Source organism: Lampetra planeri, chromosome 4 (assembly GCF_965212315.1).
Source record: "Lampetra planeri chromosome 4, kcLamPlan1.2.h2, whole genome shotgun sequence".
Taxonomy (NCBI): domain Eukaryota; kingdom Metazoa; phylum Chordata; class Hyperoartia; order Petromyzontiformes; family Petromyzontidae; genus Lampetra; species Lampetra planeri.
Genome location: NC_136110.1, coordinates 23,490,910 through 23,508,415, shown reverse-complemented (window position 1 = coordinate 23,508,415; position 17,506 = coordinate 23,490,910). Strand labels below are relative to the sequence as shown.

The window sequence follows — 17,506 nt, the reverse complement described above, 5'->3', positions numbered from 1 at the left end:
GCACTGTTATGTCCTTGTGTGCTGTGTTAGCAGCCTTCATATGCTGCCTCTGTATTTGATCTTTAGCATCAAGAATAATTAATTTACAGCCCATTATATGAATTATCAGTCCACTTGTGTCCCAGTGAATCGTGAATTGTGCGATGGAGTTACATTTGATTGGGACCTCCCTTGCCAGTATCACCACGAGCTCCCAATGTCCTGATAGTACATTGTCTTTGTGCTGTACCCCTTTGGCACCTAACACTGTTTGAGACTAGGCTCTAAACAAAAGCTGTCTCTGGTGTGGACCAATCAGTTTTAAAGACAATGCATACACTACCAGAGCATGCGTTTTTCTTTGCATGTTCACCACAAGTATGTGCTTAATGCAGACATGATTCCTTGCAAAAGGTTTCTGTTTGGTGTTTTAACATTTGAACACCTGTTTTATTGCCAAAAATGGGAAAAAGTATTCTTATATTACGTTTCATTACCAACCACAGGACACAGCAGTAGCACCTGTTCTGCTTTTACAAAATGGTAATTCTAAATGGCAGTATTCATCCCATATTGTGCTTCGTATTTGTATATAATGATGTTTATGTGAAGCTGCAAGGCTACCTTCGGTTGCTTTGAGTTGGGTTTTTTTCACTGGAAAGTTAGTTTGGCATTTGCACAATCACTCAGTGGCCAGTACCTTTGAAAACCACTATGGGCTATTTAATATTGTAAAATGAATTAGGAATGCTGCCAACCAGCCTCTGTAGAACACTATGGTTTGCAATGATCTTCCCATAACACTGAGTAAGGCCAGCTTGACTTTAAAACTGGCATGAAAAGGACTCAATAAAAAGAAAGCCAACCTTCTCAACTGCCCTCTCTGATTAATATCATGGAGTTACAGTCACCAGGGGAGCTGGAGTATGAAATTATTGTATGTGGGTTCACTTACATATTCTTTAAGTCAAGGGAGCACTAGCATATCAATGTATCAAAACAATTCACACGATGACCTAGCACATCTCCAGGTCGTTCCCCAGTCCCTCATTGAGCTATTTCACGTAGAAATTATTCATGGCTTCTTTTCACTGCGGAAAGATGGAAGGTTTTGGATTATTGATTACAATAATGTATGTAAATGTCTGCTAAAAGAATGGCTATACTATATTTGTACATTTAAGGTCATCATCATCACACATAGCACAACATAAAGTCGCTGTTCTTTAAATATATTTAATTTATTTACATAGCATGATGCATAATTCTAATTTTCTATAGTTTTTCGACAGCAATGAATTAAAATGAATTAGTTTTGCTGTGAATATTTCTCTGCATATTATTACGATGGGACTTTGGAGTAGCTGTGACATCTTAGGATAATTAAAGCAATCCTGTTAGGGCATGTAAATCATTGGTTGGTGGGTGATGTTGCAGTCAAGGAACACGCCCCCATTCTTTTCAAATTGAGAACATCACCAGTCAAAGCCCTCTCTGCTTTGCTCATGACCTAAAACCAAAAATCATTCGTGAAATTGTATCTACTCCTTTGTGAGCCTACAATCAGCACCTTTCGAATCAAATAGGTCACTACAATGCTTTGGAAAATATCAGGAAACATATCCTTGGCAACATCATCTTTCACTGTATGTCACTTGTGGCTATCGCTGCCTAATTTATGCTATGGAAGAAAATTGATGAGACCATTTTGTGATATCGGTATCTTTATTAATTTCATAAATATTTAAATAAAATCTATACATATTGGAATGATCAACATCTATATGTGTGAGTTTATTTGTGTATGTATGTGTGCGTGTAATATATGAGGAGCGGTGGCGCAGTGGTTAGTGTGCTACAAACCTAGCGACCCAAGTTTTAATCTTGCTCACAGCCAACAACGTTTGTCCTTCCACAGCACCTCCGTAGAGTGTGAAAGAAGTCCTATATACATGAACCGGTTCTGGCCCTATACTAGGTAAACTTAGCCTTTAATGAGTAACTTCTGCGTTGTGGTAAACATCAACACTGGGAGACAAAGGCGGCCGGGCGTAGTGTTGGCCACCCACCCCTTTATGTCCTCTGCTGGCCTTCATAGGTGCTACTCGCTACTTGCCCCAATAGGCTGTTGACGCCACATAGGGATGTTTGTCATTGTAATACATTAAAACTACGGGCATGGATAACTTTGTCAAACATACATATATATGTACGCAATTCAATACATGACAGGTCCCAGATAAGCATAAAAAATAGGAATATTTTTACATTCAGAAACCTTCTTTGAAGAAGGCACTATCGTCAAAATGTGAACATGTCAAGAGATTTTTTAAAAATATTAAACCAGCCAATAAAACCTGTACAATAAAACCACGTAATATTATAGATATTGAGTAAGTATATGAACAAATAAATGTCATAAATTAACAAAAACATACGTAAAAATATTTGTTTTGTTTCATTGAGGTAAGCTGTAATAAGAGTAACATGCAATTAATCGAAATAATTTTGATAGAAAAATATAATTTGAGAATCATCGGGCGAATTTACTTATAAATATAATTCCATATAATTGAAATAAATGTCTTTAAAAAATTATTCCACAATTCCACTCTAAAAATGAAGATGAAATGCACTAAGAGGCCTGTTCTCATCATAATCCTTAGCTTATGCCACTCGCTGTCAAATATATAGATTTCAATTTTTGCTGAAGCTGAATAATATTCCAAGCTTCAGCCCCAATGGCTATTTTCCAGAAAGAAAAAAAATTCCTGGACTGCGTGTTTTGGTTGGATAACATAGAACTACTGCCAATCACTAGAGGACATGGCTATGCTTATTATGATTAAGATCAGGATCTCAGTAGCAGTAGAATAAGTTACTGCATATGTATGTTAATATTACAGTGTGTCTGTACGTATTTAGTATTGTGCCGACTTAATGAAACAACAGCCATATCAAAGACAAAGATTATCCGTATAGCCTGTAACAGACAGTTGGGGCAGGTTTTGTTAGCGAGCACCTATGAAGGCCAGCACAGCACACGAGGGGGTGGGTGGCCAGCATCACATCCCTTTTGTCTGCCCAGTGGCGCTGTTAACGCACTGCACCAGGTACTCATTTGAGGCTGAGTCTACATAGGGGAGGCCCAGAACCGGTTCAGATAATAGTCACTGGTGTTGACCATGAGCGGCAATCAAAGTCGGTTCGCCGGGTTCGTAGCATAGAGCGCTTACCGCTACACCACCTCTCTACCCATATCACCTCCACACACACGTGCATTTATATGTATTGTGAGTACGAGGCATTTACCTTAGTCCTACTCTACAATTGGTTATTATAGTCATAATGATGTGTTACAAATGGTTGATTGGTTGTCAAATCTAGATGTTCTGTATATTGTGCACAACAGGCTACAATTTCTCGAACAATTTATATTACAGCATTCTCAATTTATATGCTATGAAAGGCCATTGCCTGAAACATCACCTATGTATAGTTTTCCTTTTATGGCAGTGATATTGACTAATGTGTTGAGTTTTTTTCTTTCTCTCCGGGTATATAATCTTGGAATTGCTGTTGTGTTTCTCCTCAATTGTATCCCGATTGTGCTATCGGCGTCACGTCATGAGATCACGTATTCATTCAGATCTCTAACAGAGCAGTGTGACCCTTTGTGTTTTTAGCGTGTGACCCACAGAAGCAAATATCACAAAACTACTTTTGAGATACCTTCACGTGACCTCTGGCCCACACAGTAGTGCCGGCACTTCCCCACCCACTTTGTCACTGAAAGCAATGTTGGTTTGACAGTCAAACCAATATTTTCCAATCTCAAGAGTTGGAATTTCTCCAGATTAAGTGCAACAACAAATTGAATGTGATGGAGTATGTTTCTTCTTTGTGCTGTCATTAGTGATTCGGCTTAGGTCACCGCGTGACTCCACATGGGAACCTGGTTTAACGACTCGTGGATATTTGGATTCAAATACGATATCTCAGTGGTGCAAGATCAGCACTCTTACATGTATGTATGTTGAACTTATTTTGCACCGTATGCAGCTAGCTGGGCAAATCGGAGGTGTGGGAGAAGGATATCAAATTTCAATCACAAAACTCAGTTCTAAAGAAATCACTTTTCAATCTACATTATTGAAAGGTGCATAGATCCAGTGGCTTCCTAATTTCGGAAGGAAGATCATTCCAGATGGCTATGAAAGCACATCTGAATGCACGCGATGCAGTGGCCGTCTTTGTTCGATGGTTAGCCAAAAGCTGCAGCGAGAGTGACCGGAGTTTTCGTGATGGTTTATGCTCCTTGACGAGATCAGCAAGATATTGTGGTTGATTTGTGGCCAATGACCTGTCAGCCACCCAGCTGGAATATGTTGACTTGCATTCATAAATACAACACAATGCAATTTGCATTCATAACTAATTTAAACACCACTGCATATCACAACACTGGATAAAAAATCAAGACACGCACATTATAACATCATATGGAGGAACAATGCACTTTGTAAGTGAAGAGAGTTACTTAAGCAGAGGGTTAGGGTGCTGGAGAAGATAGTAACTGTACTCATCTAATTATTTGGATCCATTAAAATGGTCAGCCATAATCAGAGGAGAAGAGGAAATTCGTAAGCCTGGACTTGAAAAGAGGGATGACATCAGCTGTGCAGACAGCCAGAGGGGATGGAGCATAATGTCATGGATGTCAAGCTGTGTTCTTGGTTCAGATGAAGCTAATCTCTGTGTACCTAATTCCTTATGCTTCGTTTTTAATGCCCACTTTGTTTGATGTTGCTCTGTTTCGGCATGTAATTAAAACATGGCATGTACCCTGCTTTATATCATTCTGTTACGGTGATAGAGGTTTAGAGGGTAGCATTATTGACCCGGCAAAAACATACGTAGGCATGTAATTGCCAGTGAAAATGAAAGGCCATTGGCAAGGTTCTTAATTGGCTGTGCGTTCTAATTGTCTGTGATGTAAAATTATTTCACCGAGTCAGTTGATGAATCACATTTTGTGGGGAAAAGAGGAGTAACCCAAACATGCTACTTTTCATCTACGGCTCGCGCATGAGCTGCATCATCCTTGAAAGAGGGAGGCAGTCTCTGTTGCACCGATTTCAACACTGTGCAGGGTAAACCTTTTGGTGTTTTACATTCCATTCAGTTCTGCTGCGTGAACCTTCTGTTGGAAATTAACGTGTCCAGCATAAGACAATGTGCGTGTGATGAAGCCAGATCTTGAATTTCAGTGGGAACACTTTCCCCAGGAGCTTCTGTCGCCTATTACTTCTGTTAAGTTCGGCTGTCGAGCTCCTTTGAGGCAGTCAGGAAAATACCACAATTGTAGGAGGTTTTGACCTAGGTCATGACAACCCAATAGGGCTCCTTTATTCCAAAGGACCAGTGTTGGACATGCTCTGACATTAAATTTGGGGTCACACACACACATGTAGGGCATTTGGTAATGGAACATTCCATATCTCTTTCCATGACAGATTCCCTCAGCTACAATGCCGTGATAGAGGATGCTGTATGTATGGCGTGCAACTAATTACTAACTGTAAGGTCTACTGCTGGGCATACAGGTGGTAACAATGATTAAGGGCAATTTTAATTTCTTTAGGGATATTCCTTTTTCTATGAAATCATAACATCCCCAAATCCCCTACCACTCCATCCTTTTCTTCTTCCCTCGAAACCTCTGCACCTTTAGGGGTTATTTATAATTAGAAACGCTCCTCTGGAACAGCTGCTAACTTCCTTATAAGCAGGTACTGCACATTGCACATAGCATTATATGTATAAATGAATTTTGGCAAGCAACTACAAGTTAATCCTCTCCATAAGGAGCTTTACTGCATGTGAAAAACATCTGTCCTTCCCATGGTCCTCTGTTGCCAGAAGACCAGCGTGCTCTGTTAGTATTAATAAAGGAACAGGTTTTTAATATTTTAATTGAAATATAAATTGTCCAGTCAGGTGCCTTGCTATTTGCATAAACTGGGCAAATTATAATTTTACATTAGCATAAACGATTCAAAACTTTTCAGCCATATACATAAAATTTTGTCTCCACTGAAAAGCTAAAAATATATACACTTGGCAGAGACCACCATTTGACAGTGGACAGAACGTGGCTGATGATGATAATGTATGTGAAAAGCGGATATGATTACGAAGTCAAAATAATTGCTATTTCAAACCCATTGTCAATCATGATGAAGGCCTCCAAACACTGTGCCAGTCGTGGGGGTTTTACCATACGTGACCATGCTGGTCAATGCAGGTTAGTGAAGCTGGGGTGATGGATTGGACTGGTTCAGATATCACTTAACACTAATGTTAGATGTGGCCGGGAATCAAACTAAGGTTGCCATCTTTGCAGAAGGGTGTGCTAACCACTGTGCCACTACTCCACCCTCAGTATGAATTAAACAGATTATATAAGACAATGCCTTGGATATTTAACAGCGTTTAATTTTCTTCGAGTATTGATTAAAAGTTGTTGGTAACTGAGGTGGAGTCTTCCTAGCATTGGACATGGCCTGTGGTCGATTTGGAAGTGTGCGAGTGGAAGGTTCCATAAATGAGCCAACTTCACCACTCATCGCTGCTTTGCAAATGCACTAATGGCACAGATCCTCGAACGATACTCGAAAGGCTCTGTCGCATGAGGTTCAAGGTGAGAGGGATGTCATGCTGCTGCGATGTACGAGGTCAGCAACCAAGAGAGAGAGAGATTCAAAGACCGAGTCAAACGAGTCAAAGGTCCAGTCGGCGATAGGCATGCGGACGGGAGAGCAGTCTAAACCCGGGATGTACAGGTTACCTCCGTGTCCATTCTAGATTTGAAGCTTTCGTGACTGCAAGGATTCATACTCTTAGTTATTTCATGAAAGTCACGTAGGTAAAAAAATGAAATTAAAATTAATCAAAATAAAACATTGTTAAAATTAATAAAAAATAAAACATTGTTTTATTTTTATTAATTTTAATTTCATTTCGAGGACGTTTAAGGGCAAATCCTTCTACGCAATGGACACATGGCGCGTCTCTTTATTCGGACAATGCCAGCTTCATTTATGACAAAAATCTATTTTGAAGTAATACAATAACTTATCACAATTCATACTGCAAACGTGGATTTGTTGTCCATTTTTAGACATGCCTTCTCGTGGCCACTTTAATCATATGCTTGAACACTCATGGATTTGACAGTCTGCTATTGTTGCTTTAAACAGATTTTACAATATGCATTTCATTCAAAATCAGGCACAAGTGGACTATTAACAAACACAATGTGCCAGTGGTGGTCTATTTATGAACAAAGGGCGTTCAATATCTTAAATGGTACTTCACGTAGCCAATAGGGCACAGGGACTCCCCTTGTTCTGAGATGAGAATTGAGATGTCGGAAGGAACAATGTGACAACTTGCCTGCTGTAATTATTCTGCATTCCTTCCAAAGCATTATTAACGCTTTGTAAACTGGAAGCCTTTCCATGAAGCAACTGGCCACACGCTTTGAATGTGAATGCGCACACCTAACTCGTACGTGATAATTTGTCATCTTAAAAAGATGTTATTCTCGAGTTCACTATAATGAATTCAAATTAATCCTAATTTAACAAAAATGTATGCTCGGACGGCATAACATAAGTATGCCACCTGCTGATTTCTTGTGTGAATATGGAAGGCTCCCATCATGCCACTGCAGGCAATCTCCATTGTATTCCTGTTCCTTGAATAAACGTGGGGTTATGTATTCGTATTTCTAGGCCAATGGGTGTATCACTTGAAAATAATGGACGTGAATTTATGACACATGTAATGAATGTGCGGCAATCATAATAAGGCATACAATTAACGATGCACAAAGAGTACAGGCAAAGTTACTGTGCTAGTTTTAAAACACATTTAATGCAATTGCAAACATCCTGTCATAGCCGTGCAGACTAATGGGGCCAGTACTGTTAGTGAGCAACTATTATGATTTGAATGATGAACAAGAGGATGGGCGTGGCTAGCACCCCTCTGTCGCATTTGTATCCCGAATGATGATGTTACACACTGCAACAAGTACCCTGTGACACTATTATCAGCAACTTGATAACTCATGTAAGGCTAAGTCAACCTAGGGGAGGCCCGGGACAAGTTCTAATAACACTTTGTCATTAACATAATTTGTGTAACTTAAGTCACCGTGGTTTGATGTGCAGCAGACTAACCAGTGTGCCACCATCTCCCCCTCCTCCCTCCATATAAATATCGTTTGTGTAGCTTTTAACGGACTGTTAGGACAAGTGCTGGTAGCGAATACCTACTAAGACCAACGCGGCACGTGAGTGGATGGGTGGCTGGCACCACACCTGGTCGCCTTTGTCTCCCCAGTGCTAACGTTTACATATCGCACCAGATGCGAATTTTAGGCTGACGAAACTTAGAAGAGGCACAGGACCGCTTCGGATATCTGCCACTGTTACTGGCCATGAGCGGGAATCGAACGCGGGACGTCGGGTTCGTTGCACAGTGTGCTAACCTCGCTATGCTACCGCTCCCCACAATAATACGTGCACAGAGACGTGAATAAAAAGCGAGTCAATACATTTAGGTTTTCATCTCACACAATGTGCCTTGCAAACCCTGGATGTGCCATTATCATTATTATCTAATACATATTGTAAGCTTTGCTCAGGCAACAACATTTTTAAATAAAATTAATACCACTTGTTTAAATTGCCTACATTTAATCGATAAATAATGGAAAGTAATATATTATGCATGCAATTAGTATCAATTATTAATAGGATGTGCTCAATTTACTCTCCATTGAATTTGGCGACATATGTAGCATTCATTTATATCCTCCCCACGTGTGTACATAGCAGATAAGACTTTAATGCATTGCCCACATGCATCATACTTGCTTCTACATTCGAAGGTCAGCATTTCAGAGCATTAGTCTGACAAATCCACTTCATGCGTTGGTCACATATGTTATTTCCAACACCTTACTCAAGCAGAAATCAATACTGAGCACATGCTGATAGCTGTGTACCCAGCTAATTGTCAATAAATACTAATTACTGCATGTTCATAGATCAGGCAAGGGCATCATTGAATGTATTAAAATTTTAAATAGTTACATTATGCATAGGTTATGAACACCTAATTGTCATCATTATCAGCTCTGGGCATTTGCAGAAGGGTTTGTCTCTGCAATAATCATCACAAACTAAACAGTACAGCAGCCCTGGACATTTTTTATAATCCAGTATACATATCTTTTATGATGGATCCGTTTACATGATTCTTTTATAAGTTAAACGATTAACCTCAATGCCTGCTGAGACCCGAAGTTATTTAATTTAATGTAGCCTGAGAGAGTTTAAAATTGCCATGGTCAAAAGTTTATTCGTGTCACGAAGGGAACATATTTGTCTCCATTATTTTTTCATGTACACTATTTGTTCAATTCGGTATAGTCCAAACACATAGTCCAAAAGCTTGATGTCATGCAGAGGAAAATAGGTACATTATGCACAAAGTCAAAGCGTACAGCACAGGTATGATGCCAAGTAGATAGATGATGCAGTTAAAATCTGCATAGTAACTACAATTTCCTGACAAGATTTTGAATTTATACAGAAGCATTATTTAGGTGTACATCAATTGTTGTAAAAGACATTGTTGTCTATGAGAAGACATTACAATTTTTAACAATCCATTGGTGTGTATAGCACACAACTGTTGTAAACATCAGTTTATTCCTTTCATGACAAAGGATATATTTGGTTCGTAATTTGATTGAAAAGACCATCAAATAACGACTCATCACAATAGGTTATATTAAATTCAGAGGATCATTTTTTTCATTTAGTTGTGACATTTAATGTGATTACTAACCTGTATATTGCTGGGTTATTTAGAATTCAATATCGTCGTTGTAGTCTGCATATTTCTGAACGACTAGTCATGCACCTGATTTTCCGAGGCCTCAGAAGCTAAGCAGGATTTTTAAAAACCAGGATGGAGCTTGGATGCAGTCACCAAGCACAAACATACCAGTGTAATAGGCATTGTGGCATGTAGAGGGCAGTGCACAAAAATCAATCAGTGCTCCTACTACATTCACCAAATTGCACTGAACAGCATGGAGGAAGTATGGTCAATTAACCATCATGTCCCTCATGAGGGTTAAATGGGAAGCCCTGGCCCAGTAGTGGACAAAATGCGCTGAGCATGCAGATCGTGTATTCTGTCTGAGAATAGATTTTTGTCCACCTCCACTGGGAAATGGTAGAGAAAGTTAAGTTGAAAATGGAAAGACAGGAAGGTAAACACGCTGGAACGGTATCGTAGCACAAGCAATTAAAAAGTACAAAGGGGGGTGGGGGAAGGGCATTGGGGGGCAAACAAGGGCATCGTGCTGTATGAAATTACCACTTTGCCAGAATGCTCCATTTGTACAGCACTCATGTGGCTCATTACATATAAAATTACCCGTTAGTTTGTGTCGACCGCATTGGTCAAGCGTAACATCCTCTGGGAGATTATTCGAAACAGAAATTGAAAGAGAAAAAATTGGGGAAATAACTGTAGGTGGGTGACAGAGTATGCTGATTAGTGGTAGGTTGCCACGGTTAATGCAGCTCACCCCCCCCACCCTTGTCCACCCATGTACACTACTGGGTGGACAGGGACGGCTTTGGAGGGGGTAGGGGGATTAAATACATTTGGCCATTGAACTGCGACACCGGGAGGTCAAACGGAACCGGCTACCACAAGGGATGCCTCGGTGGCGAGATGTTAACTACCTCGCCTGGTGTACAGGAGGTTGCAGATTTGATCGTCGTGTGATGTATGTCACTAAGAGCTACTCTACCCCGACTCCTTCATCACAATGAAATACCTGTTTGACTTACACCGTAAAGAGCATAGCATGAACACACGTTTTCCATTAGAATATCACCGACAGGGCATCATTATTATATATATAGCAATGTCAATTTCACCATTGAGACATGCATTTGGTTGTGAGATGTAGTGTTTGAACTGAGATAAGGTGTGGCTAAGTTATTGAAAATTGATACATTAGGCATGTTTGTTATAATTATGTGCAATTGTGCGTTTTTATGTGAAAAATATGATATTTTAAATGTCATGCATTGGCCAAAAAAATATATTGGCATCCTGTTAGGGTCCTCAAGGTTTGTATATGAATCAATCGGCTTGGTATAGGATTGTATAGGAACAGCAGCAGCCTCATGTATTGATTTTTCCAGGAAGCAATGCTGACATCTAACATCTCGTTTACTCTGTGAATCGTATGACACCATAGGAACACATTGATGATTCATGTGAGTCGTATAATGCTAGGGGAACACAAAGACCATGATGTATTTATATAGAGAGAGATGCCTTGTAAATGGCAGAATATGAATGGAAAAAAACACAATATTACATTGTCGTAGAACAGTTCTGAAGTTTTTTTTCATGCATAAAAATATCCAAGAACCCCTGACTAACACCCCTTTCAATAGTAGCATCTCCCTTATCTGTGATGAAGTCGTGGGGGGGAGGGCAAGTTGCCATTTGGGAATCTGATAATCCCTAACTATCATTGCAAATATATCTTCCCATCCTGCGGGGAGAAAAAAAATCACAGATGAATGCAGATTACAGTAAAACAAGCTCTGCGATAACGGGGAAAATCTGTGGATTGGTCTGAGCCCGTGGACAAAAGGAAAGAAAATGTAATAGGGTTTCAGATAAAGCAGTTCTCTTGAATTTGTGCAAGTAAACCACAGTGGATGCATTAAACCCATTCATCAGCAAAATGCATACGGTATATAAAACACTCTTTACAGCTTACCAATGGATTTGCTATATTGCCACATACATGCACTCCAATGCCCAGCATGTCTCTGTCATCATTCACATGTTCCCTAGTGCGATCAATAATACCTAAAATTCTCTAGTTCACAGGACCTTGCCACCAACAACTGTCCACTTGGTTACACAATATTGGTGCGAGGGCATGCGCGCTTAAACGACACGAATGTAAAAATGACCCTTGAAACTAAATTTCCTCTCGTGTACGCTTCCACGTGACTGGGAGCAACGCTGGCACAATGAGCATCTCGGCGTGCAATTGTGTGTTACGCAAAGGTCTTGTAAACACGGAACGTGCCCCATTAGCGGTTCATCTGCCGGTGCGCGAATGCACCGTTACATTTTCAATAAATGTGTTGGTCGGGCTTTCAGGGGTGCCCATATCATTTCGACAATCATGCGTGAGCATGCCAGTGCAATATTGTGTTCTAGCAGCAGGTGGGAGCCTGTTAAGTTGACTGTCCTAGGCTGCAGGCATTGCGCAGAGAAGCTTATAACAAGAGAATGTCCAAAACCACCAGCCAAAAAATATTCACATACACATAGCAACTGTAGTTTCAACGTTAACACATCCCCCCTGGCAAAGCAAGTAATGAAAACATATTTTTGCGACTGTAAAACACAACTTCTGAAAAGTAAAAAAGCCCAAGTGATTTTCTGCTCAAATGAGCATTAAGGCGGTGCTAATCTCCTGTTTTATACAGCCCTAAGCTAGTGGTGGAAATTCCACGTATCTATGGCAGGCGTGAGTCTATCAGTATGACAATAAATGTTGACTTCCCCACAAAGTGGTTCCTATTTTATGGATCACAGACGGATGATGGACTGTGCCAACCCCCAACCAGGATATGAGCTCAGAACCGTATGATTGCGAGTTGCCCGGTTCTTCCACGAAGCCAACTTGCCAAATTAAACATGAATTAGTTGTAATAAATTAAACAAGGCATGCATAATTCATTGGAGCTTATATTGATCGAAGTAAATCGTGACTATTGTTTTAGGAATGCAGAAGCATTATTAGACTTCAAACTTATAATATATCACGAGTCGATGTGTTTCATATGATACCTATGGGTATAGTTTAATGTGATCATTATTTTAATGCTTTTGAGATGTTCGGATTACATTTCACAAGATGGACCATGATTGCCAAAATGATCCATATTGTTTGGGACATGCTTACAATTATTTGGTAAAATAAACAATTTGACACAGCGATGGAGTGCATAACTATAATAAATTAATTTTTAAAAGTAATTTCTCGAAAAAATATGCAGAGGAACCAAACATGAAAGCTAATCTTCTGAAATATCATTAGGATTCACAGTTTACTGCAGCCCTTTTGCAAATAAATACACTGTAATGGTGGTTTCATGGAAAACGCAATGCATATGAGTATTAGAATTACGCATATAATTTGCATTAGAATCACCTCTTACAACTAGATTGCCTATATGCATAAAAATTCAATATTTTTACAGCGTGGTATTGTTTTTTTTTTCAGACATAGCGTGGCTTGAGCATTGATACAGTGGTGAGAATGCTATGCTATGAACCCAGCGATATGGGTTTGATTCTCAGCAACTGCAAATACCATTGTCTGATCCAGTCCTCGTCATCCCCTTCAACCACCTTGCACTGACCGGTGAGGTGAAGTAGAATTAATCAACCCCACGACTGACATAACATGGGGAGACCTTCATCCAGTCGTGGATTGACAAGGACCAGACACATGTAGGTGTATTTATTTATTAATTCAAAATGTGTTTCCTTTTACTTGAAAATAGTAATCAGGATGCTAATTTCAGTCTTCTGTGGGCTGCCATATGGTTGACACTCACACGCATTTTTTGATAGCATTCTCCAAACACCTTGCATTCATTAACACGTGGGATTTTGCACATCATTCAGCGGCAGAATATGTGTGGCACATCCTGATTGATTGAATTTGGAATGTGTTGCTGTCTGCTTTTGACGAGCCAAGGTGAGAATAACAAAAAAGCAGATTTAATTTGAAAATATATGATTCTGGGTTGCACATGTGAAACAAAGGTAAAAAGCAATGCCAATGTGAGAAGTCATGGGCAGTGGCCTTTTGCAGGAATTTATATTGTGGTACATAGCAGGGAGACAATTCGTTTAGATGGATTAGGTCATGGTTGCATATCATCAGTCATGGGCTCGTTAGCCACATTCATAATCATATCCACTGGGATGAGCTGGTATATATTTTTTGCTCTATATAGAATACTTACGTTAGAAAATACCAATCCAAATAGTTTATTAAACAAATTGAGGCTCGTCAAATGGTACAGACCGGTAATATGATTGTCCTGGACAACAAGATTGATTGCCTCAGGACAGGGGCACAGTATACCAATATTTCTGGAATCCTTCCATTTCCACTCATATTTTAGCCGATTGCTACATACAGGAAAGAAATGTACACAAATAATATACACTCCTCCCTCTGTTCACACACAATAATGGTTGCACAATAATAGGAGGACTGACCATAATGCTGACTGAAAATAAATAAGTTTTTTTTAATAAATTCAGTTTCATCACAATGGTTAGAAAAACAGCTTGCAGAAAAAACCCACACTGGAATACGAAGATATAAACCATGATTTAACCCATTACATTCCAGACAACAGCGCTGCAATGGGGTAAATGCTAATTTCTTCTCTCCGCGTTGCTTGTCTGCATGAAGTAGCGCTAATAATGCCCTGGAAGTGCGCTCCCATGTAGCTGAGAAGCTGCTACTGAAATAATTCATGAGGATTTCAGTTTTTTTCCCCTCCAAAAACTATACAACATCTGTGTCGAGTACATGTTTTTAAAATCAACTTATTATTGTAAGGATGATTTTCCCTTGAATGCTTAGACAAATGTCACCACAGGTATTTCACTAATTATGTAGCATTTCCCATAATAGTTGGTATGTCCCTTATGTTTTCAGATACATTGTATGTGCATCTTTAGTTTTAAAATCGACCTGGCTGCTGAAATTATAAAAAAATAGTACATTGAATGCTTTTGGGAAAAGCATAACATAGACTGAAATATTTTTAGGCACAGCTTGTTTCATAATTCATAACAGGGTTTACGTGATCATTTTTAAGAGTTATATGAGCAATTGGCATTCATATCAGGAGATAAATACATGCCCTTTATCATGAGCGGGCATTTTTAAAACCACTGCTGTGGTGGAATGTCGTAAATTAGCAAATTACCATTTTTGTGGACGAGGACGTTAGGTGGCAAAAAATGAAGTGTGATACAAAACATACGATTCTATGAATTATAAATAGACCACGCACAATTCAGTTCTCATGTGCCACAAGCCGCACATGCATTAAAAAGCCTCGAGCGAGAGTCGAAACTCATACGTGGTTTCTTTTATTTAAGATTAATCGCATGGCACTTCACGTAAGCTTTAATTTAAATAGGAAAAATTATGCTTCCGGTTTAAGACAGACAAGACAAAAGCTTTCCTGCTAAATGAGCACATTTTGTTATTATTGCTGCAAGGTGCCGATTAACGTGACGGAGCACGCTGGTCTTGCTGGATCCGACTGCGGCATACTTTGATGTTTTTTTTTTCTTCGAGGGATTGAACCAGAAATCATTGTTAAGCTCAAACCAAACCTGCATTTCTAGCAGGCGTTGTGTTGTTTTACATGCCAGAATCCACATATTCGTGATCAACTGGCAGTTTGTTTAAAGTGGTTAGAACCATGCTTTGTATAGTATAGTTGCGACATCCATTCTGAATGCATCCAGCCAATCCACTTTTTTGTTGCAATTATACATGGTTACATGTACACATTTGCATACAGCAAAATTATTTACACGCTCGCATGCCTGATTAATAGTTGCTTGTACATCATGCGTATACTTTTATATTACATATACGTTGCATGTATATTTATATTTTTAAATGCTTCGTTCTGTAAACGCATCGATACATGCAAACGTAACGCACTTTGTATGTACCTCCAAGAATACATTCATATATATGTTGAAATATTTAGGCATATGCAAGAGAACCTGGAAATATTTTCAACAACAGCCTCCAATCAACCAATTTAAGAGACGAAGCCACACAGTTGTGCTTTATGTCTCCATCAAGCGAGTTTTTTTTTCTTCCACTTTTTATTCTCATTACCAATGCAGCCACAAGCGATGCCATTTGCACGCTACTTATTGAGAGTTTACGTTGATGCCAAGCCCTGGTTGCAAGGTGCCAACATCACACTCTTCAGCACAGCAGGAGAGAAAAAAGCAGCTTTTGTATTCTTTTAGCCTTTTTGAAACTGACAGAAGCAGCACTCCTATTGGAATAATGCAGATTTGTAGTTGTGCCCGGCTAAGAAAAGACATGCCAGAAAAGAGACATGTTTGAAAAAACCCTGACTGTAATCAATTTCAATTTATCCTTGTGGAGCAGTAAAGAGATTAGTTGTTAAAATCTATATTGGCGTTCGCTTCGATAAAGTGAATTCAAAAGTACAATTATTGAAAGAACTACAATCCGTTCCTTTTAAGATACGACCCCCAAATCTGACCACATACCTGCTGGGTCGGCTATGCGTAATGTTGTACTCGCTTGATGTTCCTTGCTAAAGCAGCCGGTGTACACAGGTGCAGAGCTTAGAATGAACGGAGCGGGGAGAAAAAACAAACACACAACTCACCTTTTGCGCTCACGAGCATTCCCAAAACGAGCACAAAAACACTTGCGGATTTAACTTGAGCCATCGTCTGTGCTACTTGCGAGAGAGGTGGGCTTCTGTGGCTCCCGCGCCCCGCACTGTTAATGCCCTCGGAGCAGCTGCTCTTCACGGCAACACATCTGCGACGTGTCGGCAGCATGTCACCGATGGAATGTAGGAGCCAGAGCGCCTGAATCACGGAGCTGAGCCGCGAGAGGGATGGAGCGCCCGTGACTAAAATATCCAGTAGGAGCGCTTGCGGACGCTACCATCTAGCTGGGGTGGGTGGGTGGGGTGGGAGAGAGAAGGAAACTCGCGCTGTTTGCTCGCGCACCGAGCGCAGACGCATGCAGACTCGCGCTGGCGTTGCGCGCGTTCACGCGTGCGCGCACGCTCGCTCAACATCGCACGTTCACGCGCACGCACGCACAGAGACACTTTGGTGTGGAGGGTAGGAATGAAAAATAAACACACGTCAACGACATATGTGCAAGTTCGTGAGTGCTTACCACCACTTGGAAAATTCAACCACAACATCTGTACGCTTTAATGTATTTAATAGACAATATGTTACAGAATATATCATAACAATTCCCCAGCATGTATTGTAGTGAGTTCCACTATAAATGATTTTCGTGTGGTGGTGATTTATATTCTCTGCAATGAAATTCTTCCAGCCTTTCTCTGGGCATGAATATTATATTTGTCGATATTAAATTTGTCAAGTCGTACGCGTTTTCAGAATAACATAATATTTACGTTCTCGTGGAATTGCGAATGTATGTGCCTGACGGTTCTAAGAAAATACACTCCACGCCGTTTCCATGAGCATAATAATAATAATCCGTGGTCTACTATCTCCACCTACAGACGACATGCTGAAGCATTCTGCT

At 39.9% G+C, this 17,506-nt stretch overlaps 1 protein-coding gene across 1 annotated transcript in view; it reads right to left on the bottom strand.

Annotated features, from left to right (window-relative positions):
• The window catches only part of LOC144717850 (CUB and sushi domain-containing protein 3-like), a 449,456-nt gene extending 432,627 nt beyond the window's left edge, over positions 1–16,829 (bottom strand). Inside the window, exon 1 of the mRNA XM_078593564.1 lies at positions 16,596–16,829. Coding sequence (XP_078449690.1) covers positions 16,596–16,773 — 178 coding nt within the window. The 5' untranslated portion in view covers positions 16,774–16,829. The remainder of the gene's footprint in view (positions 1–16,595) is intronic.
• Positions 16,830–17,506: the final 677 nt, after the last annotated feature.